Consider the following 26,655-nt stretch of genomic DNA (forward strand, 5'->3'; position numbering starts at 1 on the left):
TGTGCTCCACAGGGACAATACCACTGGAGATGACCAGATTCTGACTCCAGGGCATTGGAGCAGAGTGTTCTCAACAGCTAGAACTCAGCTGTAGAAGGCCTTCTGACAGGGGATCAGACTGAGCCCTGGCCTGGCCATGGTCAGAGCAAAATGCAAGATTACTTCTTCGCTAAAGCCCTTGTCAGAAACAATAAGAGGGTTAGCATGAAATGGAGATTGTGTAATAAGAGAAAAGAAAATTGGGTTGGTGTGACACAGAGCACCCTTGGCAAAGAGTCCCCTGTTCGCTGCAAACAGATCTCACCTCTGACCAGACAAACTTACTACAAAAAACACATCTTACCGGATATTTATTCGTCAAGTGTAACATGTAATGCATCTACAGAAAGTGTGTTGTCTACCGTTGCCACATCCCAGAACATTCAATGGAAAACAATCAGAGACCATGGCAAATGATCAAAACCACTAGGAGGTGAAAAGGAACATCACAGCAGGCAGGGGATCAGCCTGGCTTTGAATATAACAAATGATAGTTTTCAGTATAAGAGAGTGCAGGCAAAGGCACTCTGAATTTACTAAGGAGAGCTTTGAGGAGTTCAGGGAGCCGTCCTGAATATTCGGATCCTGGTTCTTATGGAACCAGCTAGTTCTGCAACTGACTGAACTTTGTGGGGAAAACCTAGTTCATTATATAGGACAGGTAAATATTGACAAGTGTAGATCAAGGTTCATGCTTTAGGATTTTGTTTTGTGTTACAACCAGTTTTTAAATCGCCTTCTCTCTTTCCTGGATAAATCTTTGTTCTTTCTTAAATAAACCTACATTAGTTTTTATGATAAGTGTTCACAAGTGCTGTGTGGTGTACAGGAGCAGTGGCTAAGGTAACACTGATAAACTGGAGTACACAGCATCATTGGGTGCACAGATACTGGTCATTCTGTGAGTAGCCAGAGTCAGGGGCTGGATATCATAGGAGACTGAATTAGGGAGTCAGTGTTTAAGGTGCCCCTCATGTCAGCCTGGAAGGCAAAGCTGGGGCTAGCATAGCCCAGAGGAGAGTGCTTGAGTGAGTGAAAGGCTTCCTATGCCCGGGAGCTGACACTCAGGTACTACTAGTAAGACCTCCCATTGGCTGTAGGCTGGGAGGTAACGAGGTGACTCTCAGCCCCTGACAAACATCAGAGTGAAACAGAGAAAAAAAAAAATTCTCCTCCTCTCCACCGTCTCTCACTGTGTCAAGCACTTTACACAGAGGAGGCCAAATGTTACTTACAAGAGTCTCTCCAGTTTGCAGTTTGGGTGCTTCAGTCCCTCACAAAGCAGCTTCACACCGGCATCTCCCAGTTTATTACCACCGAGGTTGAGCTCTGTCAGGCTCTGGCTGGTTCTGAGAACAGCGGCAAGATCCCCACAGGCAGCGTCTGTGAGACGACATTTCCACAAGCTGCAGGAGACAGAAATACAGAGAAGGGGGATCACAGTGTGAAGGGGGCTCATCACAGCTGTTCTAACAGGTGGACCTGCCCACCAGCCCCTCTCCCTGGCCAATCCACATGCTCCACCGACTCTCCCAAACCCCACCTTATTGCAATAAGGAACCAGTGTGGGGTGGGACTTCCTGCCTAAGCCCCACGCCTTGCACTTGACTCTTGACCAATCAGCACCGTGAATGGCCCAAAAACCCCAATCCTTAAACCTCTGCCATTGACCAATGAGGATTAAAGTTTAGAGTAAAATTCCTCACATAGCACCGTCCCTCACCCTTTCCACTGACCAACCAGAATTCAAGGGGCAGCCATCTGGGCACCCTAAGTCCCACCTACCCAGATCTCAGCCAATCAGGTTGGACTTGCCACTGATCAGCCCCGCAGTGGTGTGATGGAATCAGAGCAGGCCTATTGCTACAGGGAGGCTGTAGGGGAGCCCCCTCCCCAGGCAGCTGAGCCAGGCTCAGAGCAGGAGGAGCTGGGAGATCCTGCCCCTCCACACCCCAGACACAAGCTCTGCTGCTGCCTTGCAGGACGCAGACATCTCCTATCTCTGCCCCGGGCTCTGAGCCTCAGGCCTGGGGAGGGGAGGCAGCTGTGAGGCCCAGCACTGGCGGCATCATACCCACCTTCCACTGAGATCAGGAACCAAATGCTGGGGGGATTGGAAGATAAAGCGGGAACAGCCCCACAACCAGGGGGATCCCCAAAGTTTGGGGAAGAAGAGCTCCTGAGAGGAGGGTGACCATGTGACTCTGTTGGCAGGGCCTGCTCCAGAAACACTGGTGAAATGTGAAACTATGGCAGCAGCTTGGCTGTGACCACTATCCACCCCCACCACTTTCCCACAAGCTGCACTGCCAGAATGGGAAGAGGTGCTCTGTGGGATACCTGCCCATAATGCACCATTCCCAATACCGCTGCAAGTGCCGCAAATGTGGCCACGTCACTGTGCTTGCAGCTGACAGTGTGAACGCTCAGCAGCGCTTTCCCTGCTGCGGTCTCCGAGGGCTGGTTTAACTCACAGTGCTCTACATCTGCAAATGTAGCCATGCCCTAAATATTAACCAGAAGTGAATTATTGGAAGTCGTTCAGAACAAGCAGATGAACGGTAACTATCTCAACACTGTAAAGCAAATTGTCTTAAGTTGGTTTAACTGGAGTGGGCAAAACTCTGTGGTAGCTGTATTTTGTATTAAAAAATAGAGAAAATAAAGGATATGAAGGGGGCATGTGTAAGTGGGAGATCAGGGCTGGAGGAGACTGGAGAAAAGAGCAAGGGAATCAGAGGGGCCCTCTCGGGTTCTGTGTAAATCCTCCACCTTTATCTCAAAAGATCTGATGGTAGTTTATCTCTGGGGTGGAGGGCTGAGGTCCCATATATGGAGAATATACTTCCCTTAGATTGTTTCCCTTTTAGTCCAAGTGTTATTTGGAGAGTACAGGGTCTTAGGAAACCGCTGCCATTTGGGGACAGATTTATATGATATCTTGGTATTTTATTTTTGGAATTAAATGAAAGAGAATGCAGGAGCAGGGAGGGGAAATAATAAATGGGATAGGTGTGGAAGTCTACAAACGGAAATCATGCCATATCAAGGCACACCATTTTATACAAGTTAATTAGAAATGGGAGAGTCATTTCCCACAACAGAATTCAATGCATCAGACAGCCTTTCTGGGGACTAATCCTCAATTATAAATTTCAGGAAAAGACTAGCTGGATTTCAATCTTTAGTGAAAAGAAAGAGTAAAAACTAAACAAAAACAACCCCCATCACCCAAAATTGTGCCAAGATTACCTGTGTCCACATCTTATCAACTACTGTAATAATCTTTCTCCAAAATATGCCTTGTGAGGTATCATTTAAGAACTCATGATTTCCTGGTCATTATTGTCCTGGTAAAATGTGTGTGGCAACGCTGCGTGTGAAGTTATAAGCTTCCACTGTACGGTGTTACTAACACATATTCCAAACTGAGGTTGGCAAACAGGTCAGCCTCAAACACAGGAATGTGTGCTCCGTAGAATTTGTATTCAGGAAACAGTCATCAAGCAGGAAGGGGAGATAAAGGACGGTCAAACGGGAGAGGGAAAAGCAGCAGGACACATCCTTCCCCATAGATTTTTTGTCTCCCAAATCCCAACTGGAAATGCTTCTCAAAGGGCAGACAGGACTATTAAAAGGAGAGGCAGACACCACAACAATACACCTCTCTCACTGCCCACTGAATTCATGGCACCTGGAACACAAAGGAAGTAGCACTGGACTGGTGGAGGGGTTCTGACCTAACAATTTGGTCAGTGATCTGCTGAAGCATGTGGTGGGAATCTTTGCTTTCAATCTAATTTAGCTTGTTAAATTGGTATTAGTAAATATTTTATCTTTATTTTTCTTGTAACCATTTTTGACCTTTATGCCTCATTCCTTGTATTCACTTAAAATCTTTTTGTAGTTAATAAACTTGTTTTATTGTTTTATCTAATCCAGTGTGTTTAAATCGTAGTATTTGAAATAGTAAACTGGCATATTATTTCTATGAAATAAATGACAGACTTTATATAATTTGTACTCTACAGAACAGGGTATGACAGTACAGAACACACATTTTGGGGGAAATCTGGGACTGGGGTGTGTTGGGGTCACTCTGAAATATAACCAAGACTGGTGAGAAGAAGAGGGTAACCCAAGTGCGGCTGGCAGGCTGCAGTTACACACAGACTCAAGGTGTGGGCTGCATGCTGGCAGGCGGATTGCTAATGGTCCAGGTGGGAGCTACTTCAGCAAGGCATTGTAAGGCTGCTCATAAGTCTGGCTTATACAATGATATGTCACACGCACACATAGGTTTTAAAATCTTCAGATAAATAAATTATTATTATTATTATCAGTAGTTCTACCCTTTAAAACAACATTTTGAATGTCAAAGGAATGGGCAGAAATCAAAGAAAAAAACAAAACAAAAAAGTTCCTACTTCCAGAACATTCTATTACAGGAGCCTGATTCTCAGGGTGAGAGGCTTTAATGGGCATTAGAGGTAATTTATTTCTGCAGATTCTTTTTCTTTAGCCAAAGAAACAAAAAGAGGAGGGGCCATAACATTCGCTAAACATATGCCCTTTCAGATTGAAAATCAATTGATGCAATGGGAGGAACAATTTATTTTCTCAAGGGCACAACAACTGGGTTGGGAATAACAGTGGGCTCAGTGGAGATTTAAATGTTGACAGCCTGATTATTTATCTGCCAGACAAAAAGGAAAGAAATATTTTAATACATTTTTTAAAAAGGTCTGGGCTCAGAAATTCCCAAGCCTGCCTTTCCAGCAACTGCAGTGCTCAAGGAGCTCTGTCTCTCGGGGCTCCTTCTCAAGGTCAAGCTCTCCACTGCTTCTCTCATCTTCTGATCACACTCTCATGGCTTACATCCCTTACTGGCTATAGCACACACAGACACAGCTGCCACCAAACACATCTCCTACCCCTGCATTTGCAACCAGACTTCAGAAAAACTTCTCAGACTGGATGGCGAAACTTCTCATCTGCCTTTCCATGTGGCCTATTGTTTCAACATCTGGTTCCTATTGTTTCTGCTATTACTGTATAAAAGGACATTTAATTGGTCCCCCTGTTTAGCCTCAATGAAGTCTGGTGTCAGACCCATCAGTTTTAACCTGTCCTGTGGCTGCTGGCAGCCATTAACATCTTCCAGCATAACAACATACTGCAGATGTTTTAACAGTGTTTCGAGTTAATTGAGAGGCATTTATAACTTTAAATCTTAAGTTGTCTTTTTGTAGGGAAATTATTACACTTCCCCTTGTATGGAAGGTTTGGTAGAAGGTGAAAAGTGAGTAGATGAAAGAAAATAATATTTGATGGACCAGCAGTGCACAGCGATCCTAAACTGCTCTTCCATAGCCACAGAATGATTCTCTCTGTACAGAAGCCTCTGATGGCAACTCTACCCAATAGTGATTCCTTCACCATGCCCCCACTCCCACATACCAGCATAGAGACAGTGGCCAGGGGGATGGGATGTAGCTGGAGCATCCCTAAACTCTGGCATTCTCCAGCTTCTGAAGGAGCCCCTTTGGGACAGAGGCAGCTAGTGAATAATAGAGCACTAAATGCGCCTCTCTGCCTAAAGGCCAGGAATCCAAAGTTCAATCCACATCTGTATTTTACAGACATGAAACATGATTGACCATGTCTAGTCAACACCAAATCTACTCTGTATTCTAAATAAACCAAACCCTGCACCATAGCTAAGCAGCTTTATGTTAACTTTACAGATCTTGTTTTTTCACAGTAGAGTTCCTTCAAATGCCATCACCTGCAGTTAAAGTCTTAGAATGCATATAAAAGCCATTTTTTTTAAAGTGTGAAGTTACATTACAGCCCTGATGCCATCTACCTCTGCAAGTGGGTTAGGAATTTATCTAAGTTGTGTCTCTATTTGAAAATTTTTTACTAGTTGGACAGCTTATACAGTGAACAAAAATAAAAACAAAAAACCCTCACATGCAGGTCATCGAGGAATCCATTTTGAAGCACTTGGAGGAAAGGAGGGTGATCAGGAACAGTCAACATGGATTCACTAAATTGGTCCCATGGGAAATTTGTCAAATAGCCCTACATTGACACTTACAGCTGTGGGTTATGCTTGGCATTTTTAATGTCATAATGTGTGGTATTGGGCCAATGTCCTTTGTGTAGAATCCCACCACGTGCAGCAATTTCATCTCTATTATTATTAAGTAAATTGTAATGGGCTTCTTCTCCCCTAGTGCCTGGGCTGCAGGGGGTTGTGGCAAGAGACAGAGCCTGAGGGAATGGGAAATTACTCATAGACTCATAGGTCAGAAGGGACCAATATGATCATCTAGTCTGACCTCCTGCACAAGGCAGGCCACAGAACCCCACCCATCCAATTTTATAACAACCCCTAACCCAGGACTGAGTTATTGAAATCCTCAAAATTGGTTTGAAGACCTCAAGCTGCAGAGAATCCACCAGCAAGCGAGCCGTGCCCCACGCTGCAGGGGAATGCGAAAAACCTCCAGGGCACCTGCCAATCCGCCCTAGAGGAAAATTCCTTCCTGACCCCAAATATGGCGATCAGCTAAACCCTGAGCATGTGGGCAAGACTCACCAGCCAGCACCCAAAAAGGAATTCTCTGCAGTAACTCAGTCCCCATCTCATCCAACATCTCCCCGCAGACCATTGAGCAGACCTATCTGGTGGTAATCCAAGATCAATTGCCCAAATTAACGATCCTATCATAACATCCCCTCCATATACTTATCAAGCTTTGTCTTAAAGCCAGAAAAGTCTTTTGCCCCCACTACTTCCCTCGGAAGGCTGTTCCAGAACTTCACTCCCCTAATGGTTAGAAACTTTCGTCTAATTTCGAGTCTAAACTTCCTAATATCCAGTTTATACCCATTCGTCCTCGTGCCTACATTAGTACTAAACTTAAATAATTCATCTCCCTCCCTAACGTTAACCCCCCTGATATATTTATATAGAGCAAGCATATCCCCCCGCAGCCTTCTTTTGGTCAGGCTAAACAAGCCAAGTTCTTTGAGTCTCCTTTCATAAGGCAGTTTTTCCATTCCTCGGATCATCCTAGTAGCCCGTCTCTGAACCTGTTCCAGTTTGAATTCATCCTTCTTGAACATGGGACACTAGAACTGCACACAGTATTCCAGATGGGGTCTCACCAACGCCTTATATAAGGGTACTAACACCTCCTTATCCTTGCTGGAAATACCCCGCCTGATGCATCCCAAAATCGCATTTGCTTTTTTAACAGCCGTATCACATTGGCGACTCATAGTCATCCTGCTATCAACCAATATCCCAAGGTCCTTTTCCTCCTCTGTCGCTTCCAACTGATGCGCCCTCAACGTATATCTAAAATTCTTATTATTAATTCCTAAGTGCATGACCTTGCACTTTTCACTATTGTATTTCATCCTATTTCTATTACTCCAGTTTACAAGATGGTCCAGATCTTCCTGAATAGTATCCCTGTCCTTCTCCGTGTTAGCAATACCCCCCAGCTTTGTGTCATCCGCAAACTTTATTAGCACATTCCCGCTCTTTGTGCCAAGGTCAGTAATAAAAAGGTTAAATAAGATCGGTCCCAAAACCGATCCTTGAGGGACTCCACTAGTGACCTCCTTCCAGCCCGACAGTTCACCTTTCAATACGACCCGCTGGAGTCTCCCCTTTAACCAGTTCCTTATCCACCTTACAACTTTCATATTCATCCCCATCTGTACCAATTTAACTAACAGTTCCCGATGCAGAACCGTGTCAAACGCCTTACTGAAATCTAGGTAAATTATATCTACCGCATTTCCTTTATCTAAGTAGTCCTTTACCTTCTCAAAGAAGGAGATCAGATTGGTTTGACACGATCTACCTTTAGTAAATCCGTGTTGCAATTCGTCCCAATTACCATTGACCTCTATGTCCTTAACTACTTTCTCCCTTAAAATTTTTTCCAAGACCTTACATACTACAGACGTCAAGCTAACAGGCCTATAATTACCCGGATCACTTTTATTCCCTTTCTTAAAAATAGGAACTACATTAGCAATCCTCCAGTCATACGGCACAACCCCCGAGTTTATCGATTGCTTAAAAATTCTCACTAACGGGCTCGCAATTTCACGCGCCAGTTCCTTTAATATCCTCGGATGGAGAAATTGAAACAAAGTGTGCTCATGGTTGGCGGTACTGCCTATTACCCGCCCCAGGGGAATCAGGCACTGCTGTTTTGGGACTTTCATGATATTATAGTTTTTTTAGATTTTAGATAACATGGTCTCACTTCATTCTTTCCAATCCCCCTGATGTTACAATATATGTTGTACCAATATGGTTCTACAGTGGGGACACCAGGGATTTTTCCTTTGGCCGGCCGTCTACAATCACCTTGTCATGCTGCTGGAATGTTGGTCATTTTTTGTTTCTTGTTTGATCTTCTCAAAGGTTGTTTTGGAAATGTGTCATATTGGAACCAAACTCATCTTTGCATCTCCCTGATTTCATTATTTATAGATGTTCTTGAAAGCATGGATGGTTTAAGAAGCTCCTTTCTGGGCCTTCCGTTCATGTGTATAGGTACTTTTGCAAAGTCATAATTATTTTCTGACATATAGGCAGTGTTGCCAATTACAGACATTCACAAGTCATGAGTCAGACCCCCAAAATCATGATTAAAATTAATGCTTTTCTTTTTCTTTTTCTTTTTCTTAGCTTTCTAGTTCCTGAGCGTGTAAGTTACACGTGGATCAGATTTTTAATCTTTTTTCCACAACCATGAGGGCCTAGAAACATAAATTATAAATAAATATTTAAACTGAAATTCTCAAATAGTCATGACTCCAGGAGCTGAGGCAGAATAAAAACCCCACCAAGCATTGTAAACCTCGCAATAAAATAGCAAGAATTAGCAACGCTATTCTTTGAATAGTGGATTTTATAATATGGCTGACAGCTCTTAAATTTCATGAGCATGTTATGGTCAGAAATCAGTAGAGCTAGAACACACCACCAGACACAACCAACAGCATTTGTCTCTCAATGGGCAGAACCCTCACCCAGAACCAAACAGCTGCAATTTTAGGCTCTTTGTTAATCTCAAAGCACTTCAGTAGAAATGCCCCATGACAACATTTTTAAAAATTCCCTAAAGCTTTTCTCTTGTCTGTCATCCCGGGGCCACCCTCTAGTGCCCTCAAGTAGCATTCTCAGTAGAACACTCAATGGCGACAAGTTAAGGATGAATTTGCTGAGACATGTTAACACGCTGTTCCAGGTGGCACTGTCTCTTCAGAGGAGCTGCCAGGCCCTGCTCTGTGGTCTTGGTTTCTTCCCTGAATGAGGGCTTCTGGAGGCTGTCCAAAGCGTAGCCCAAGAGACACTCTGGTTATTAAGTAACTCCATCTTAAAAACCTTAACCATTGAACAGAGAGATGATATTGTTAGGGTATGTAAGGTTTACGTAAAGACCTGGGTAACCATTACCATGGTAATTGGGGAGTATGGCACCAGTGAGCACTATCCCTTGCTTGATAGATGAAGTTTGCTACCCGTCCCGCCCCCCTTTTTTGCTGGTTAAGGATAGATAAGTGATGCAGCTGCATAAGAAATCACTGTCTAAAGAATACCCTTTGTGAGCAGTAATATTCTCTTTCCTCTCCTTTCTTTTTTCCCAGCTACATAAACACATTCAGGGCCATATGGTCTTGGGTCCCGCCCTGTAAGCTGCTGCTTAAGGGGATTTGGAACTATAAGTATTGTAACAGCGCCTGCACAATATGCGTAATACTGTAAACAGTAAACAGGGGCGGGTATAATTATATTCAGTACATAGTTATTAAAATTCATGATATAGGTGTTCATATTATTAAATAAGAGTTTGGGGAGTATTATAGCAAATATATATATATTTGCATATTAACTTAGATAAAAGCATGCAATGTAGCTAACCACGCTGCTTACTCAACAACTGGGTTGAGTTTGGAAATATGCTTATGAATGTATATATGACATAATTGGAATATGTTTTATGCTACATATGCCATGTAACATATCTCTGTAAAGGTTACACTGTCATACTGAAAAACACAAGGATAATCACAGCTCTCTGCACGAAACAGTCCAGTTGTGTAGTTAAAGCCCTGGATCAGAACTCGGGAGATCTGTGTTCAGTTACTGGCTCTAACATACACTACCTGAGTGACCTTGGGCAAGTCATAACATCTTTTTGGGTCTCTATTTTTCATCTTAAAAATGTGAATTGTAATATTTCCTTCCTCTTCCCTTTGTCTGTCCTGGAATTGGATGGTCACACAGCCTAAAGGGCTGTCTCCTCTTTCAGGGATCTCAGCCCAACACCAAACTCCCACGGAGAAACCTGCCATCAGAATAGACTGTAATCAGAGCACAAAGCAGACAGCAAACTCTCTGGCTGCTTGCACAGCCCCCTCCTTCCCAGGACTGCATCTTCACCAAATCTTGCAAATACCAGTACAACAAGCAAAACATGTGTCGCCCCAAGACTAAAATCTTGCTTACGTGCTAAAAAAGAACTTGCAAGACTATAACATAACCGCCTGGTGACACCCGCCATTACAACATGTCCAGTGCCTAACACATTGAAGCCCTGATCATGGCTGGGACACTTAAACAATACCATAATACACTCATAATTAAATAACAAAAATCTTGTTTAATTCAGAGTTAAGGTTGCTCGGTGACAGCTTATGCCCTTCTCACACTTCAGAAAACCAGGAAATACAGAGCGAAGGTAAACACCTATACAATCTTAACTCTGCCCCATGGAGCTGGCAATAGCCACTGGGAATTAAGTGCATGCCCTCTAGATTCATTCACTGTGCTAGGTGTAACTGTATTGAATGACGGAGGAATAAATTGTAACATCTTGGAAGAGCTGTGATTGTGATATGAGGAGATCTAGGAATTAGCTTGAGGAGTGTCATCATAGAGCTGTGACTGTGATATGAGGAGATCTGGGTCTAAGTTCCCTCTGTGTGTATTCTCAGAAGAGGGAGGAGCATGTGAACCATGAGGTTCCAATCTGCATCATTCCAGTATAGAATTGTGTAGGTTGTGTCAGTAGCAGGATACTGGGGTACTATGGCTATTGTCAGTAGTGAGGTGGAATATGGAAACAGTCTGTGGATTTAATGATGGGTAGGGGAACGTAAAGGTTTAGGTGTTAACCTGTGTGCAGGTCTGAAGGGATTATAAAAAGATATGAAGTGGCTGTTACATTTTACAGATGTGGTATTTTCTCAGGGGAGTAGGCTCAGTGTTTGAGTGTTGGGCAAGGGCAGGTGGCACCTGTCAATCACAATGAAAAGGCAGAGTGCAAGTTTGTGTGTTATGGGCATTCTGAGACATCACTCAGAGAGGGCGGAGTTAAGGCTCACTCGAGAAGGGGAAGGGATGAGGGTCAGACTCCCATGGATGGGCAGCTGCTCCCAGAGCCAAGCACACACAGGGAAGCAGGGGGCAGGGAGCTGGTCTGAACATTAACTACAGCAGAGCTGTTGCTTTAATGTAATGAAAAATACAACTACCCTAAACAAAATGTGGAATTTATTTGGCTAGCACCTGAGGTCCAGTGTCTGCACGGGAAAGAATAAATTGGTGATAATTCACTTGGTGACAAGAGAAGCTCATTGGAGACACTTTTGTTTGAAACATTGGAACCCAAACAAGACACCTCCCCTCCACGCATACGACAGTGGCTGATGAGCATCATTTGGACCATCGAACTACTGGTCCACAAACCATGATTAAAGGAGAAGCATATGGAGGTTCTGCTGACCAAATCAATGGTGTATCTGGTGGTGAACAGTAACATGCAGTGAACCCCATAAAGTGGGTCTAAAATTTTGGAAAAGTTTCTGTAAAAGGGCCAAATATGGTAGCTCAATGCCCAGAGTGTTTGGCTTCCAGTCAGGGTTGGTGAAAAAAGCCAAAAAATCCACTTTGCACAAACTTAAATCTTTTGTTTTTAATCTTGACTTCAAAGCAGTAATGTCAACACGCCAACCCTGCAGAAATAAGCCTACTGTCATGTTCTGCTTTTGCCTTAAAGTTGAAATTACAAGTAATTAGGGGGTAGAAAAAAAAAAGTTTATAAAAAAAATCTTTAAGTCAGCTTTCATTGAAATCAGAGTAGTATATACATTATATAGGTTTATATTTAAAAAGAAAATGTATTTAAAACTAAATTTGAAATTAAGACATCCCACACTAAGGCCTAAATGTACTATAATCTACATACATAATTTACATTACATTACTAAACAAGATCCAAGCAATAAGTTTTTGCTGTTGATGTTCTAACAGAAAGTGAGACCACTGAATTGGTGAAAGTCTCTGGCTAAGGATCTGGAAGCCCAGGGAACACTGCTCTGGCTGGGGCTTAGCTTCAAGCTCCGCCGTAGGGAGCCTGACAGCCCTGAGATGTACAATTTGAGCAGGGCTTCAGCTCCTGACTCCCTGCCACAGAGCTCGAAGCCTTGAAGCTCTGGCTTCTGAGTTCCAAGGCTTCTGGCTCAGTTGTTGCCTCCAGGGCTTCTGGCAGACTGATGGGGAGCTGGGAACTTAGAAGACCTGGGAGCCCTGGCTGAGCTGGGAGACACGACGCTTGGTCGCCCAGGCTTACTTTCTTTAACATATTGTTGAAACAAAATGTCTTGATTATTTAAAAAATTGTTCTCTCTTTTTTTTTCCATTCCAGGGGAAAACTTCAAAATTCCTACTTTTCATTCTGATATTTTTGTTCAGAATGTGCTGTAGAGGGGAAACACTGACTTTCAACCTGGTCTGTGACTTACTTTCGTGGTCTGTCTCAGAGAGCGAGTTACTGTTACAAAACACTGGTACCCTAGCCCAGCAGAAAAGGACTAGATGAGCTAGAGAGACAAGATAATCACTGACTGACCAAAGCCCTCAACATTGGGTTCTAAGTACTTCCTCCCCTCTTTGGCCTTCACAGAGCTCTGTGGTTTCTCCCACTCGTGACAGATAAAGTGAGAGTGACGAAAAGCAAGTGTCAGTGTTGAGAAACACAAGAAGAAATAAACGTCTGTACAAAGAATTTTTGTATGCCCACTCTTTAGCCATGAAGAGTCCAAGAGATTCTCCTTCTCTGCCATAGCAACCACTAAGGCACACATTACTGTTAATAACTTTAGCAATCTACCTGTCTCCTCTCATCTCCAGAGCCAACACCTCTCACTGAAAGGAACGGGGTACCCACTTCATAGAGAAGCTCTTCCACATCCGGGATGGTCGCTGTGGCCATCAGGGATAAATGACAACCTCCTTCTCACAATTCTGACTATTCACAAAACAAGAATCACTAGAAAATATCTGATCCTTGACCAATGAGTCTGATTCTTGATCTTCTTGGCTGGTGAAAGACAGTAAGAGCATCCAGGATCACTACTAGCTAGTATTCGCAACATCTGGTTTTGAGGAGGGAAATTTATCCCCTAATTTTGAGCTCTCTGGCAATACTTAAGAATTCACTGATTGATGCAACTCAACTTAAAATTAACCTCCTGTGCTACTCAATGATCAGATAGAGCCAGGGAGTCTGACAGAGCTCTGCTTCACTCAGTGTAACTGAACAGCATTGCTTAAAGTGAGCCTCTGCAAAACATAACAGCCAGATCCAACTAGCTCATCACCTTCTATCACAGAGGTCGGCAACCTTTCGGAAGTGGTGTGCCGCATCTTCATTTATTCACTCTAATTTAAGGTTTTGCGTGCCAGTCATACATTTTAACATTTTTAGAAGATCTCTTTCTATAAGTCTATAATATATAACTAAACTATTGTTGTATGTAAAGTAAATAAAGTTTTTAAAATGTTTAAGAAGCTTCATTTAAAATTAAATTAAAATGCAGAGCCCCCCGGACCGGTGGCCAGGACCCAGGCAGCGTGAGTGTCACTGAAAATCAGCTCGCATGCCACCTTCGGCACGTGTGCCATAGGTTGCTTACCCCTGTTCTATCATCTGGAGGCCTTGCTTGAGGCCTAGCCATGGCTAAAAGTATGAACCATAGTAAGGCTGTGGACCAAAGTATGCCATGTCAAAATAGTAACACTAGGTATCTGATAACCAAGCAAACCCATTCCTAGTCTGCGAGGATGGAACAGGAACCCAGAGACCCCTCTGAGATAAGGAGAGAATGACAGGATAATGGATGAGACAGTTTTGTTTGAGCTATCAGGTACAAGGATGATAACTAAGAACATCTGGAGTGTAATATGCAACTTGTTTGTATCAAGGTGTAAAAGAAGAAGTCATAAGAGGGGTAGCTTTGCTGAGAGGAGAACATTATGTTGATTGTCATGGGCATACATGTGTCAGTGTAACTGTAACCACTGAGTCAGGGCTCTGAAACTGTGCCTTGTCGACAATGAACCTGACTGAGCTTTTGCCAGAGAACCAAGCCTGTGGTCTTTCTTTATGATTAACACTGAGATCTGCTGAACCAGCAAGCTACAAGCTACGCTGATGCAGTTAACACTGGAGCTCCACAAATGACACAGGAGCAGCACAGACCCACAGCAGCACAGAACACCATCATCTGGTCTCCCTTTCTAGCAACCTGATTAGCTGGGGCACAGTTCTGTATAACTGACATCTTTCGGAATCTGTTTTGGAGTCTGGCATCTGTGATGCGCTGGTTAGTAGGTTCCTAGTTGATTAATGATTTGTCTGCAGAATCTGTCATAATGAGAACCACGCCCTCTGAATGCTTGTTGTCACTATGCCTTGAGTAAATCATGTTTCTTCTCTCGCCTGAAGCACTTCTTATCCACTGATGCCCAGGATTTCAAGTCTATACTTGTCCATAACTCTCATGATCTGCAAGATCTTTGATGTGTGAAACATTATTCTCACATTCCAGTAACCAGCCCTGAAGCATTACCTTGCTGTCAACATCCAACTTTACAAGGCCTTGGCTTCCAGAGACTGGCTTTCATCAGGAGCCTTCCTGAAGCACAAAGGGGCAGCAATGTTCATTTTTACTGGAATGGTAACCTGGTTCTTTTTCTATAACTGGTGAGCTGTTTTTATGAGTCTATGTGTTTAGCCTTGCACTCAAAGGCACAAGATGCAGCAATGCAGAAGTGTATTAGTAACACAAATACCAGTATAGCATAGGTAGACAGCAAGTGCCAAGACGACCAAGACTTAACTAATGATATTGCATTACTGAGCAAGAGCCCCAAAAAGTTACACATCTTAACGGGATATTTATTCATCAAGTATAACATGTAATGTATCTACAGAATGCTGCGTTGTCTACCCTTGCTACATCCCAGAACATTCTATGGAAAAGCATGAAAGAACAAGGCAAATGATCAAAACCACTTGGCAATGCAAAGGAACATCACAAAAGGCAGAGGATTTCCCTGCTATGAATATAACAAATTAAGGTTTTCAGTATAACAGAGTGTAGGAAAAAGCATACTGTATTTAGTAAAGAAAGCCTTGAGGAGTTTGGGGGCTGTCCTGAATATTCGGATCCTGGTTCTTATAAAACCAGTTAGTTCTGCAATTGACTGAACTTTGTGGGAAAAACCTATCATTAGATAGGAAATGTAACTACTGATAAAGGTAAACCCAGATTCACACTTTAGGATCTTGTTTTGCTTTACAACCAGTTGTTCCCATCACCTTCTGTCTTTCTTGGATAAATCTTTATTCGTTTATAAATAAACCTACTTCTGCTTTTATTATAAGTGTTCACAAGTGCTGTGTGGAGTACAGGAGCAGTGATTGATGGTAACTCTGATAAACTGGGGTACACTACATCTTTGGGTGTAAAGATTCTGGTACTTCTGTGAGTAACCAGAGTCAGGGGCTGGATATCACAGGAGAATGAATCAGCAATTTAGTGATTAGGGTGCCCCTCTTGTCAGCCTGGAAGGCAAAGCTGGGTCTGGCATAAGTCCAAAGGAGAGTGCTTGAGTGAGATAAAGGCTGGTGGTGTCAGGGAGTTGACAACCAGTTACTACTACTTACTGTAGGAAGAGGGTAATGAGGTGACAATGTCTGAGAAACATCAGAGTGTAAAAGAGAGGAAAAAAATCTTTTACTTCCCTCCATCATTTCTCACTGTGGCAAGCACTTTACACAGATGACACCTGTAAGTACACAGAGGAGGCCAAATGTTACTTACTCCAGTGTCTTCAGTTTGCAGTTCGGGTGTTTCAGTCCCTCACACAGAAGCCGCACTCCAGCATCTCCCAGTATATTATCAGGCAGTTTCAGCTCTGTCAGGCTCTGGCTGGTTCTGAGAATAGCAGCGAGAGTCCCACAGACAGTGTCTGTGAGACGACACCACTCCAATCTGCAGCAGAGAAAAACGAAGAGGAGGGGGATTACATTGTTAACAGGGCCTGTTACATCTGTTCTGACAGGCAGCCCCGCTCGCCAGTCAAGGTTCTGGGTCAGACTTCCTCACACAGCACCACCCCTCATGCTTTCCACTGACCACCCAGAATTTAAGGGGCAACCATCTGGGCACCCTAAGTCCTACCTACCCAGCTCTCAGCCAGTCAGATTGGACTTGGCACTGATCAGCCCCACATTGGTTAACCTAATCAGTGCAGGGTTCTCCCTGTACATCTGGGCCAGGCTCAGAGGAGAAGGAGCTGGGAGATCCTGCCCCTCCACCTCCCCCCCCCAGCACTGGCTCTGCTGCTCCCCTACAGGACACAGATGTCTCCTGTCTCTGCCCCCAGCTCTGAGCCTCAGGCCCGGGGAGGGGAGGCAGCTGCGAGGCCCAGCACTGGCAGCATCACACCCACCTTTCTATGAGACCAGGGAGCAAAGGCTGGGGAGATTGGAAGACAAAGAAAACAGCCCCACAACCAGGGGGATCCCTAAAGTTTGGAGAAGAAGAGCCCCTGAGAGGAGGGTGACCATGTGACCTCTTGGCAGGGCCTGTTCCTGAAACTCTGGTGCGGTTATTACAACAGAAATTTTATACTGGATTCTGCATCCCCATGCGGAGTCTGGGCTACTGGGGGAGCTGCCAGCCAGCAGAGTGTGGAACTATGGCAGCAGCCTGGCTATGAACATGTGCATCTCAGTGACCAGCCCCCAGCATGGCTGTCACATACTGTCACTCCATCATCTGCCCTACCTCCAGGGCTCAGGGGGAACCCTCTGCACCCCCAACAGCTGCCAAATCTTGCACACATTTAGAGACATCCCACCTATTGCAACTGTTACCTGCATGGCCTCCTCCATCACTACAGTTGCCTTCAAAATATGGTCACTCCACCAAATGGGGAGGGAAGTCCTAATGTTTGAGAGGGAAAAAGAGCCCTGAATTTGTATGAGGGAGAGAAGCCCCCACTCTCTGGGGGACTCCCAGGTTTATTCATCATGATAGAGCAATGTGGGAAACTATGGAGATAAGGCCTAGCCTGGGGAGGTGGAGAGAGGGTGTTCTTGATAAAGCAACAGAGAGGAGCTCCACAAAATTTAAAAGTAATAATTGAGGGAAGGCAAATGAGAAGTTGAGGAGAAAAAGGCCCCAAACTGGGAAGTGGACGCATGAAGGGAAAGGATACAACTGGGCTAAAAAAAGAGAGGCACCTCTCAAATGAAGAGTGGTGTCCGGGGTAAGCTTTGGGAAGGAGGTAACTGTGCCAACAGTACAGGAGTTTATTCTTTGCTCTGGGTGCTGATTAGAGTCTATTCTGGAGGAAGAGTTTATCTCTGGGAATTTGGTGCTCTGATTTCTGATTTCTGATTTCTGGAAGAGAAGCCTCTGCTGTGTGACCCTCTCATTCCAAAACAGGTGAATAAATGTAAAAATGGCAAGTTTAACTTAGAGTTTACCCAGACTCCCTGTCACCCATTTCTCCTCTGATCTGCAAGGTGCTGGATACCTGCCACCACTTGGCTGACGATAATGGTGGTGTCAGAACAGGACCCTGGTGCTAGAAGAAGGAGCAACACTACAGACAGACAGTCCCTGCTTTAAGGATCCTACAATCTAAAAAGACCAGAAAGGTAAAAAGTAGGGAAAGGAAATATTATTATTGTCATTTTTCAAATGGAGAATTGAGACCCATAAGAGATTGAATGACTTCCCCAAGGTGACACAGAGACTCTGAGTTTTGTTCCAGCAATTTAATTACACGACCATCCTTTCTCTTGCATAGAGCTGTGCTTAGTCCTTCGTGTTTCTCAGTATCAGAAGGACACCCATATTTTTTAACCAACATGACCTCTTTCCCCTCACCCCTATTTTTCTCATGGTTGAGACTCATAAGGAAGAGCTACTTACCAATCAGGTATTGAACATAAGGGCCTGAGCTACTGATGAGGCTTCTCACCATGATACCTATTGTGATTTGCTAAAGTGTGTAAAAAGAATTCAAAATATCTAACTACTGACCAGACCAGACCCAAGCAAATATTTGAAGAGCTGTTAACCTGGTTACGTGACTCAAGGACAAGTGACTGATTAAGGAGAGTAAGAGTACTTGAAAAAGTTTGGGGATATGAAGTTGTATGTGGCAACATGTGGACTGTCTGAGGTCTCTAAATTCCACTTCAATCTTTTTTTTCCCCCTTCCCTAGATTGGGGATGAGTCTTCTGGTTTGTGTTTATGAACCCTAGTTGTGGTGTTTTCCCAATTTAATGGTGACTTGTTTGCCTCCTGTTATTAAAGGTTATTTTGCTACCCTGAGACTTTGTGCTTGTGAGAAGGGAAGTATTGCCTCTTAGAAGCGCCCAGGGATGTGTGTGTAATTTTTGCAGGTCACTTTGTGGGTGCTTGAGCCGTTTTTGCATTGTGTTGTTGAAAGGGAATCCCTAGATACTGAACTGAGCCCTTGTTGCTGTCAACTCTGCCTGGCAGAAGGGTGCTTGATGTAGCCAGACTTACAAGCTACCTTCTGTGCTGTTCAGTGATCATGTAGAGCCAGGAAGTCTGACAGAGCTCTGCTACATTCACTGTCTAACTGATTTGCATTGCTTAACATGTGCCTCTATACAACATAACAAGTTCCAGCTGCCTCCCCACCTGGTATCATTTGGTCTCCCATTTCCAAGCAGCTTAATCCAGAAGCTACTGAATAACTGCATCCATCATCACCTGTCCATTGGCAATAGCCAGTTGGTTTTTAGTGCTGGGCACAGACAGGGCCGGCTCTAGGCACCAGCGCAGCAAGCAGGTGCCTGGGGCGTCCAACGGAAAGGGGCGGCACATCCGGGTCTTTGGCGGCAATTTGGCAGCGGGTCCCTCAGTCCCTCTCAGAGGGAAGGACCTGCTGCCGAACTGCTGCTGAAGAATGAAGTAGCAGCAGTAGATCTGCCACCGAAGTGCCGTCGATTGCGGCTTTTTTTTGCTTTTTTTTTCACCGCTTAGGGTGGCAAAAGCCCTTGAGCTGGCCCTGGGCACAGAATAGAAATAGTACTGCTGAGGCTGAGAGTTCTTTACTTTCAGCCCTCACATGTATCATTCTAGACATTGAGATGTGCTTTGTCCCAGAGCAGCACAGACATCTCAGCAGTTCATTGATCAAAATTCGCTCTATCACGTCACTGGGGCTAGAGCCACTAGATTTTTATTATCTGTGTTACAGTGGTATCTGCAGAGCTACCAAGAACGGGACCCCATTGTGATAGACACTCTACAGAGCATTCCTACTAAGTTCCTCCCCGGAGGATTTTACAGTGTAATTAGACAAGGCAGACAAATAGACGGGACAGAGAGAGAACACACAAGCAGAATGAACAGCACAATTGTTTGTAAGTGTCACTTTGTTTATTATTTTCCTGTGGGACTGGGGGGGCATTTTTTAAAAATTCTGGGTGGGGTTTCTTAGGTGGGGATTGGCTTAATAGAAAGTAAGATGAAGGACAAGGGGACAAGTAAGGGAGGGAGGGAAGAAATGAGGGGAGAATGCAGGGCAGATGGAGGGAAAGTTAGGTGAAGAGACTGTGAGGCAGAGGGAAGGAGGGAGGGTATTGCAAGAAACAGCCAATCAGCACAGGAAGAGAATGTCAAGAGTAACACCGTGCAGCAGTAGGGTTGCCAGGTGTCCGGTTTACAACCAGAACACCTGCTTGAAAAGGGACACTGGCAGCTCCAGCCAGCACCACTGACTGGGCCATTAAAAGTCCGGTTGGTGGTGCAGCAAGGCTATGGCAAGCTCCTTCCCTACCGTGGCTCTGCATGGCTCCCGCAAGCAGCAGCATGTCCCCCCTCTAGCTCACATGTGTAGGGGCAGCCAGGGGGCTCTGCATGCAACTCTCGCACCAAGAACTGGCTTCGCAGCTCCCATTGGCCAGGAACTGTGGCCAATGGGAACTGTGGGCATGGTTCCTGTGGAGAGGGCAGTGCACAGAGCCACCAGGGCATGCCTCTTCATAGGAGCCAGAGGGGGGACATGCCACTGCTTCCAGGAACTGCTTGAGGTAAGTGCTGCCAGGAGCCTGAACCCCTAAACCCCTCCTGCACCCATACTCCCAACCCCAGCCCTGATCCCCCTCCCACCCTTCAAACCCCTCAGTCCCAGCCTGGAGCACCCACCTGTACCCCAAACTCCTCATCCCCCACCCCACCACAGAGCCCAGACCCCCAGCTGGAGTCCTCAACCCCTTCTGTTTCACAACCCAATATCTCAGCCTGGAGCCCTCTCCCACACCCTGAAATCCTCATTTCTCGCCCAACCCTGGAGTTCACACAACCAGCTGGAGCCCTCACCCTCTCCCAGACCCCAACCTCCTGAGCCAGCCCAGTGAAAATGAGCATGTGAGAGTGGGAAGAGCAAGATAGAGAGAGGAGGGCAGGGCAGGGCAGAGGCAGAGCCTCAGATGTGGGGGCCTCAGAGGAAGGGTATCACGAGAGCAGTGCAAGGGTGTTTGGGGTTTGTGCAAGTAGAAAGTTGGCAATGTAGCAGGCAGTCTGATAACAGCGGTGTCCATTGGTTCATGCTGAGGCTGCTTCTCTATCTGCTCCTACTGGCTGGGAGGTCTCTCTGGGCTCAGGCCTTGCTCCTCCCAGGAATTTCATAGAGGATTAAGATCATGGCATTAAAGAGCAGTAGAGCTCACAGGGAGCCAGTTGCGGGGACTGGAGTATTGACTTGATTTGGCCATTGGGACATAAACCATGGAAGAAGTGGACAGTTCTTCTTGCACTATCTGGAATGTAGACATTGTTTTTACATTCAACTTGAGATGCAGTGAAATAGAGCAATCCAGTCTGGAGAGGAAAAGTGGATTACACAATATGGCTAGGTCTTCATCTGGATAGAATGTGTGATAATTCTGAGCAAACTGGAAATTCCTAATTAAACTATGATTTACTTTTAAAATCAGAATTATACAATGAGATACTTTAAGCAAGGAAAAAATGACACTGTGATAGCTTGGGATAGTATGATCCTAATCTCAGAACAAAAGAAGACACCACAGAGGTAGAAACTAATAATAAACTACTGAACAAAGTCCCAACAAATGGTGAAATCCAAGAAAAGGAGAATAAGAAAAGAAGAGATGAAAGACACTAGAGATGAAAGGCCCAGAAAACATACTGGCAATGGCAGAAGTAAAACAGAACATGAGAACCCAGACACCTGAAGAGTAATCTAAAGATTAACCAGAAAGGACTAACCAGAGGTTGTCAAGAACAAGCAGATGAACAGTAAATACCTCAAAACTGTAAATAAAATAGTCTGAAGTTTGGTTTAATAGAAGTGGGCAAAACTCTGTGATAGCTGTGTTCTGTATTAAAAATAGAAAAAATAAAGGATATGAAGGACAAGTGCATAAAGGGGGTCTCAGAGATGGAGGAGACTGGAGAAAAGAGAGAGGGAATCAGAGAGGCCCTCTGAGGTTTGGTGTAAATCCCCCACTCCCCATAACTCAAATGATCAGATGGTAATTTATCCCTAAGGGTGAAGGCAGATGTCCCATATATAGAGAACGTACTTCCCTTGGATTGTTTCCCCTTCAGTCCAAGTGTTATTGGGAGAGTAGAGGGTCTTAGGAAAACATTGTCATTTGGGGACAGATTTATATGATATTTTGGTATTTTATTTTTGTATTTAAATGAAGGGGAATGCAGGAGCAGGGAGGGAAAATATAATCAGCATTTAAGTCGCTTGGTAGTGGTGGTGTCTGTAGATGTAGGTGGAAGAGAGAGCACGTGGCAAAATGTCCCTCCCTTTTATCATGTCCTTTTTTCCTCTTGGCTTTCCCCACCCTCCCTCCGTCCTCCTATTTCAGAATCAGATGAGCATTATCTCATCACGGTTCCATACTGACCAAAGGAAGGGGGTAACTCCCTCAAGGATCAAACAGATTCTTTTGTTGTGGCCTAAGATAGTGTCCATTGTTCCTGTGAGGCTGAGCTGGGTTTGTCTCATCTATTCCCTGACATGGTGTGAACTGCCTTTCTGTTCTTGGACAGTTTTTGCATGGGCTTGCCTTAAGCCATGAGGACACATTTTCAGCCTCATAACTATATACATGAAATTATAACCTATACTCTTACTATAACATAACTATAACGACCCTGCTTAGTGCATTATGAGCCTTCCGAAGACACCCAACATGACAAACTTTGCATCAGATACCATATAATCATTTTATGAAGATGAACATGGGAGTGTAGGGTGTTCCCCTGAGGTACAGAACATCACATCTGTGATGGGGTGTACCAACACTGCATTGGTGAGGCAAGCGTTAAAGAGCTCCTCAGGGCCCCTCACCTCTGCTGGGTATGCTCTTGGTGGAGGGGGCAGTGAAAATGGAGTGCCTCAGCTCAATCTGGGATGACTGAGGAGGAGCGCAGTCAGGTGCAGCAGCCTACTGCAGGGAAGCCACCAGGACCGAGCCTCATAGCCGAGGCGCTGGAAGACCGTTGACTGCAGTAGCTGGGAGATGACTTGCTGAGGCCAGTGGAAGTGATTCCAGAAATGGATCAGAGGGGAACACAGGAGGGACCCCAAGTCCAACCCATGACAAAGTCTGAAGGACTGGAACAAGTGTAGGAAGTGACCCAGGGAATGCATGTAGGGGTATCGAGCCCTGAACCCTGCACAAGGGCTATTGTTTTGAAGGGCCCTAGGTCAGAACCTGGTGGAGTAGGGTGGGCCTGTGTTCCCCTACCACCTGCTCCTTGACAGTAGGTGACACTACCCTGAACTATAGCCACTAGGCAAAGCAGCCTTTGGACTCTCACCAGTGGGTGACACTACCCCAAACTGTAACTGCCAAGGAAATTGACCCTTCGATTCTCACAGTTAGGCATTACACTGCGGAGTATTACCATTAGGCAGTACTGCTGGCCTGGATCACACAGCCAACTCCCCAACACATGATGGATATCCTATACCTTGGGAGAGCTCCCTGTAACCCCCATAGTCCTCATTTACATATAATTGTGATAGTGCATATAAAGTATTCCTTGTAAGGTATCATGGAAAAGGTTATGATCTAGGTTCCCTCTAAGCTGCAAGGCTGCATTGCCACACAGCAGCCTATTAAGCATCATGTAGGTACTCAGGGCCATGGCGGGGAGAGAGGCCTCTACCTCAGCCCCAGACCTGCCGAGGCAGGGAGAAATCCTCTCCCTGCTGGTTCCACCCAAACCCAGACCTACTGTGGCTGGGGGAGAGGGACCCCAACCCAGCCCTGGCCCAGACCTGCCATAGCATATGAAGTTATTAGATTATGTTGTATGGTTGTCAGTAAAATATGCTGTAAGTTGGGGAATCAGCCAGATATTAGCTCCACAGAGACAACAGCAAGGAAAGTAACCAATGCCCAGTTGGGTGGGTATCAAACAAAGATCAACAGCCATCGTCCAGCAAGGGAGTTACAATTCAATGACTCACCTGCATAAGGCTACACCAGAAGAACTGTTCAACTTTGCCTGATGACTCAGCAATGCCCACCAGACATGTCTGGACTTGTGTTCTCTCAGCACATGGACTAAGGGTATAAAATAGAACATGGACCCACTGACTGGCCTTTTCTCCCTCTCCCACCTACGCTGCAAGCAACAAGGACACTCAGAAGACAGAAGACTCCAACAGAGGAAACTGGGTCAGGTTTCAACCACCTTGGAATCAGTCCAGAAACGTTCCGACAGAGGTTTTGTCATGAAATCTTCCCTGAGTCCAACGCTGTGTGGTTGCCCAATGTTTGCAGGACTGCTGCTAGTGCTGGCTAAACTCAGAGAGATTGACTGGGATGCAGATAGTGGAGAGGATTGTGATAGAACAATTCATTCAAATTCTCCCAGCTGGAGGAAGGGACTGGGTAAAGCACCATAGGCTGTTGATCCTCCCTGAGGTGGTGATGCTCATTGAGGATTACATGACTGCCAAGGAGCTGGCCCCTTTGGCTCTGAGACCAGGAAGCCACAGGATTAAGGACCCACATTCCAGCAGAGACTGGATGAAGTGAGAAGAACAGGGACCACTGACCTGACCAACCCTGCAAGAGGTACCTCTGCCAGAGGGAAGATCATCAGTATTGAGGCACTACACAGGGGAAACAAAAAACCCAGAAGAGAAGGAGATACAGCATCCTAGAAAGGAGCATGCTGGCAGGGGTCCCGAAGTGCTAATGCTTTAAGTGCGGACAGGAGGGGCATATCAGATGGGAGTGACCCTTTATGGATTGTAGCTCTGTCGAGGCATGGGCCACAGGCTCCCAAGCTCAGGTGAGTGGCCTGCCCAATCTACTGCTCCAGTGTGGGTTAACGGCACCCAAGTAATGGGCCTAGTGGACTCCAGGTGCAGCCAGACTATTGTCTAGACCAGTCTGGTGGGATACCCTGACACAGCTCGGGCTCCGATCTACCTCCAGTGCATCTATGGGGGCATACAGCCCTACTCGGTGACCAAGGTGAAGCTCAAAGTAAAAGGCCATGAGGAAACCTGCTGTGTCAGCCCAGTGACTACCCTTGCCTATCCTGTAATCCTGGGATGTGAGTGGAGGTGGTTTCCTGAAACAGTGGAGATCCTGTAGCAATGGAGCAGCAACCACCCCACAAACACAAATCCAGGCCCAAAAGTGAGGGGGTTCATGGACTGAAAGGAGATGGAAAACTCAGGTGAGAGTCCCTCAGGACAGGTAGAGCCACCGTGCTGTGCCCCTTAGAAGCAGAGGCATTAGACGATACAGGCCAAGAATGCTTGATGAACAATAGGGACTTTGTGCAGGAGCAGAGAGAAGACCAGACCCTAAGTCATGCCTTGGACCAGATAATTATCCCTGATGGGGAGTGGAATGGGGATCTCGGACGTACAGGGACCCCACTTTGAAATCCACACACAACCCTGGCACAAATTAAGCACTGGCAGATGGCTCACCTTAGCAGTGCCACTTAAAAAAAAATAGTAGAACACATAACTTTAGACACTGTGCAGATGAAGGTCACTTATTTTATAATTGTATTTTTTAGTTATATTTTTAAAAGAACAACTTAAAATTTGTATGAAAATAAATGCGGTTTCAAGTCTGATACTAATAGTAATGATGGAGTCAAATGTTAGTGAGTCATGCACATGATTGTGATCAGTAAACAGAATGCCAAAATAATTAGAAAAATAAGTTTCCATTAATAAAAGAGGGATACAACATAATCACATATGTTAAAATTAAATAAATACATTCTTCATGGAGTGAAAAAAAATTGACTAAAATAGAGATAATGGCAGTAACACAGAATGTATCTGTTAGAGAATGTAAGCAGATTTTATTTGTCTCTACTAAAGAGAGAGTACAAAGTACTTCTGATATCTGTGTTAAGGCTTCAAAACTGATACCTCAAGGTTTGGGATTGAGAATATTTGACTGTATTATCTAAATTTACATATAACCTTAAAATAGGGATTTAATTGGTGTTTGCATATTTTTTCTTTCTTCATATAAGAATTAAATACTGTGTTCCTGTCAGCTAATTGTTAGGATATAGATATTCAGGCCTGTCTGCAAAGGCCTATACTTTAAGAATTTAGGTCTATTCTTATCACTAAGCTAGTTATAGAGGTATAAAAAAAAGAATCGAAATCACTGTCTGTCTGTGTAAAGGCCTTCTCTTACTGTGACAGTCTGAGGCCTGGTTCTTAAGCTAAGGCCTTTGGCTAAGCAGCAGAGACAGCCATAAACTGGGAAGTATGTGGTCACATCCTCACATTCCAAACTAGTCACATTGAAATAAGGTGCTATTGGGCTGTTAGGAATACAATCCTCTCCTGATATTCCTATCACCTCCAGAGAAAGGGAAGAGCCTAGAAGATGTAAAAGGAAACGTAGTTTGATAGCATCCTGTCTGACAAGAACTCACTTATCAATAGCTGGGATGTGAAATCCTCATTTCTGTATTGTTCTATCACTGTCGTCCCAACTTCCCTATTGTTTGTCTGTATAATCTCCGTCTGGTTCTGTGATTGTTTCTGTCTGCTGTATAATTAATTTTGTTGGGTGTAAACTAATTAAGGTGGTGGGATATAATTGGTTAAATACCCATGTTACAGTATGTTAGGATTGGTTAGTTAAATTTCAGTAAAATGATTGGTTAAGGTATAGGTAAGCGGA

General features: G+C 44.7%; 2 protein-coding genes across 4 annotated transcripts in view; one reads left to right on the forward strand and one right to left on the reverse strand.

Annotated features, from left to right (window-relative positions):
• The window catches only part of LOC127051008 (NACHT, LRR and PYD domains-containing protein 3-like), a 572,024-nt gene that overhangs the window by 399,650 nt on the left and 145,719 nt on the right, over positions 1-26,655 (forward strand). The gene's annotated exons all lie outside the window — the stretch shown is intronic.
• LOC127051009 (NACHT, LRR and PYD domains-containing protein 3-like) overlaps positions 1-26,655 on the reverse strand; it is a 166,566-nt gene that overhangs the window by 104,722 nt on the left and 35,189 nt on the right. For all 3 annotated transcript variants that reach the window (XM_050952786.1, XM_050952785.1, XM_050952788.1), the window contains exons 5-6: positions 16,252-16,422; positions 1,275-1,445 (exon numbers count right to left, since the gene is read on the reverse strand). In XM_050952786.1, the coding sequence (XP_050808743.1) occupies positions 1,275-1,445; positions 16,252-16,422 (342 nt within the window). The remainder of the gene's footprint in view (positions 1-1,274; positions 1,446-16,251; positions 16,423-26,655) is intronic.

Source organism: Gopherus flavomarginatus, chromosome 5 (assembly GCF_025201925.1).
Source record: "Gopherus flavomarginatus isolate rGopFla2 chromosome 5, rGopFla2.mat.asm, whole genome shotgun sequence".
NCBI lineage: Eukaryota > Metazoa > Chordata > Testudines > Testudinidae > Gopherus > Gopherus flavomarginatus.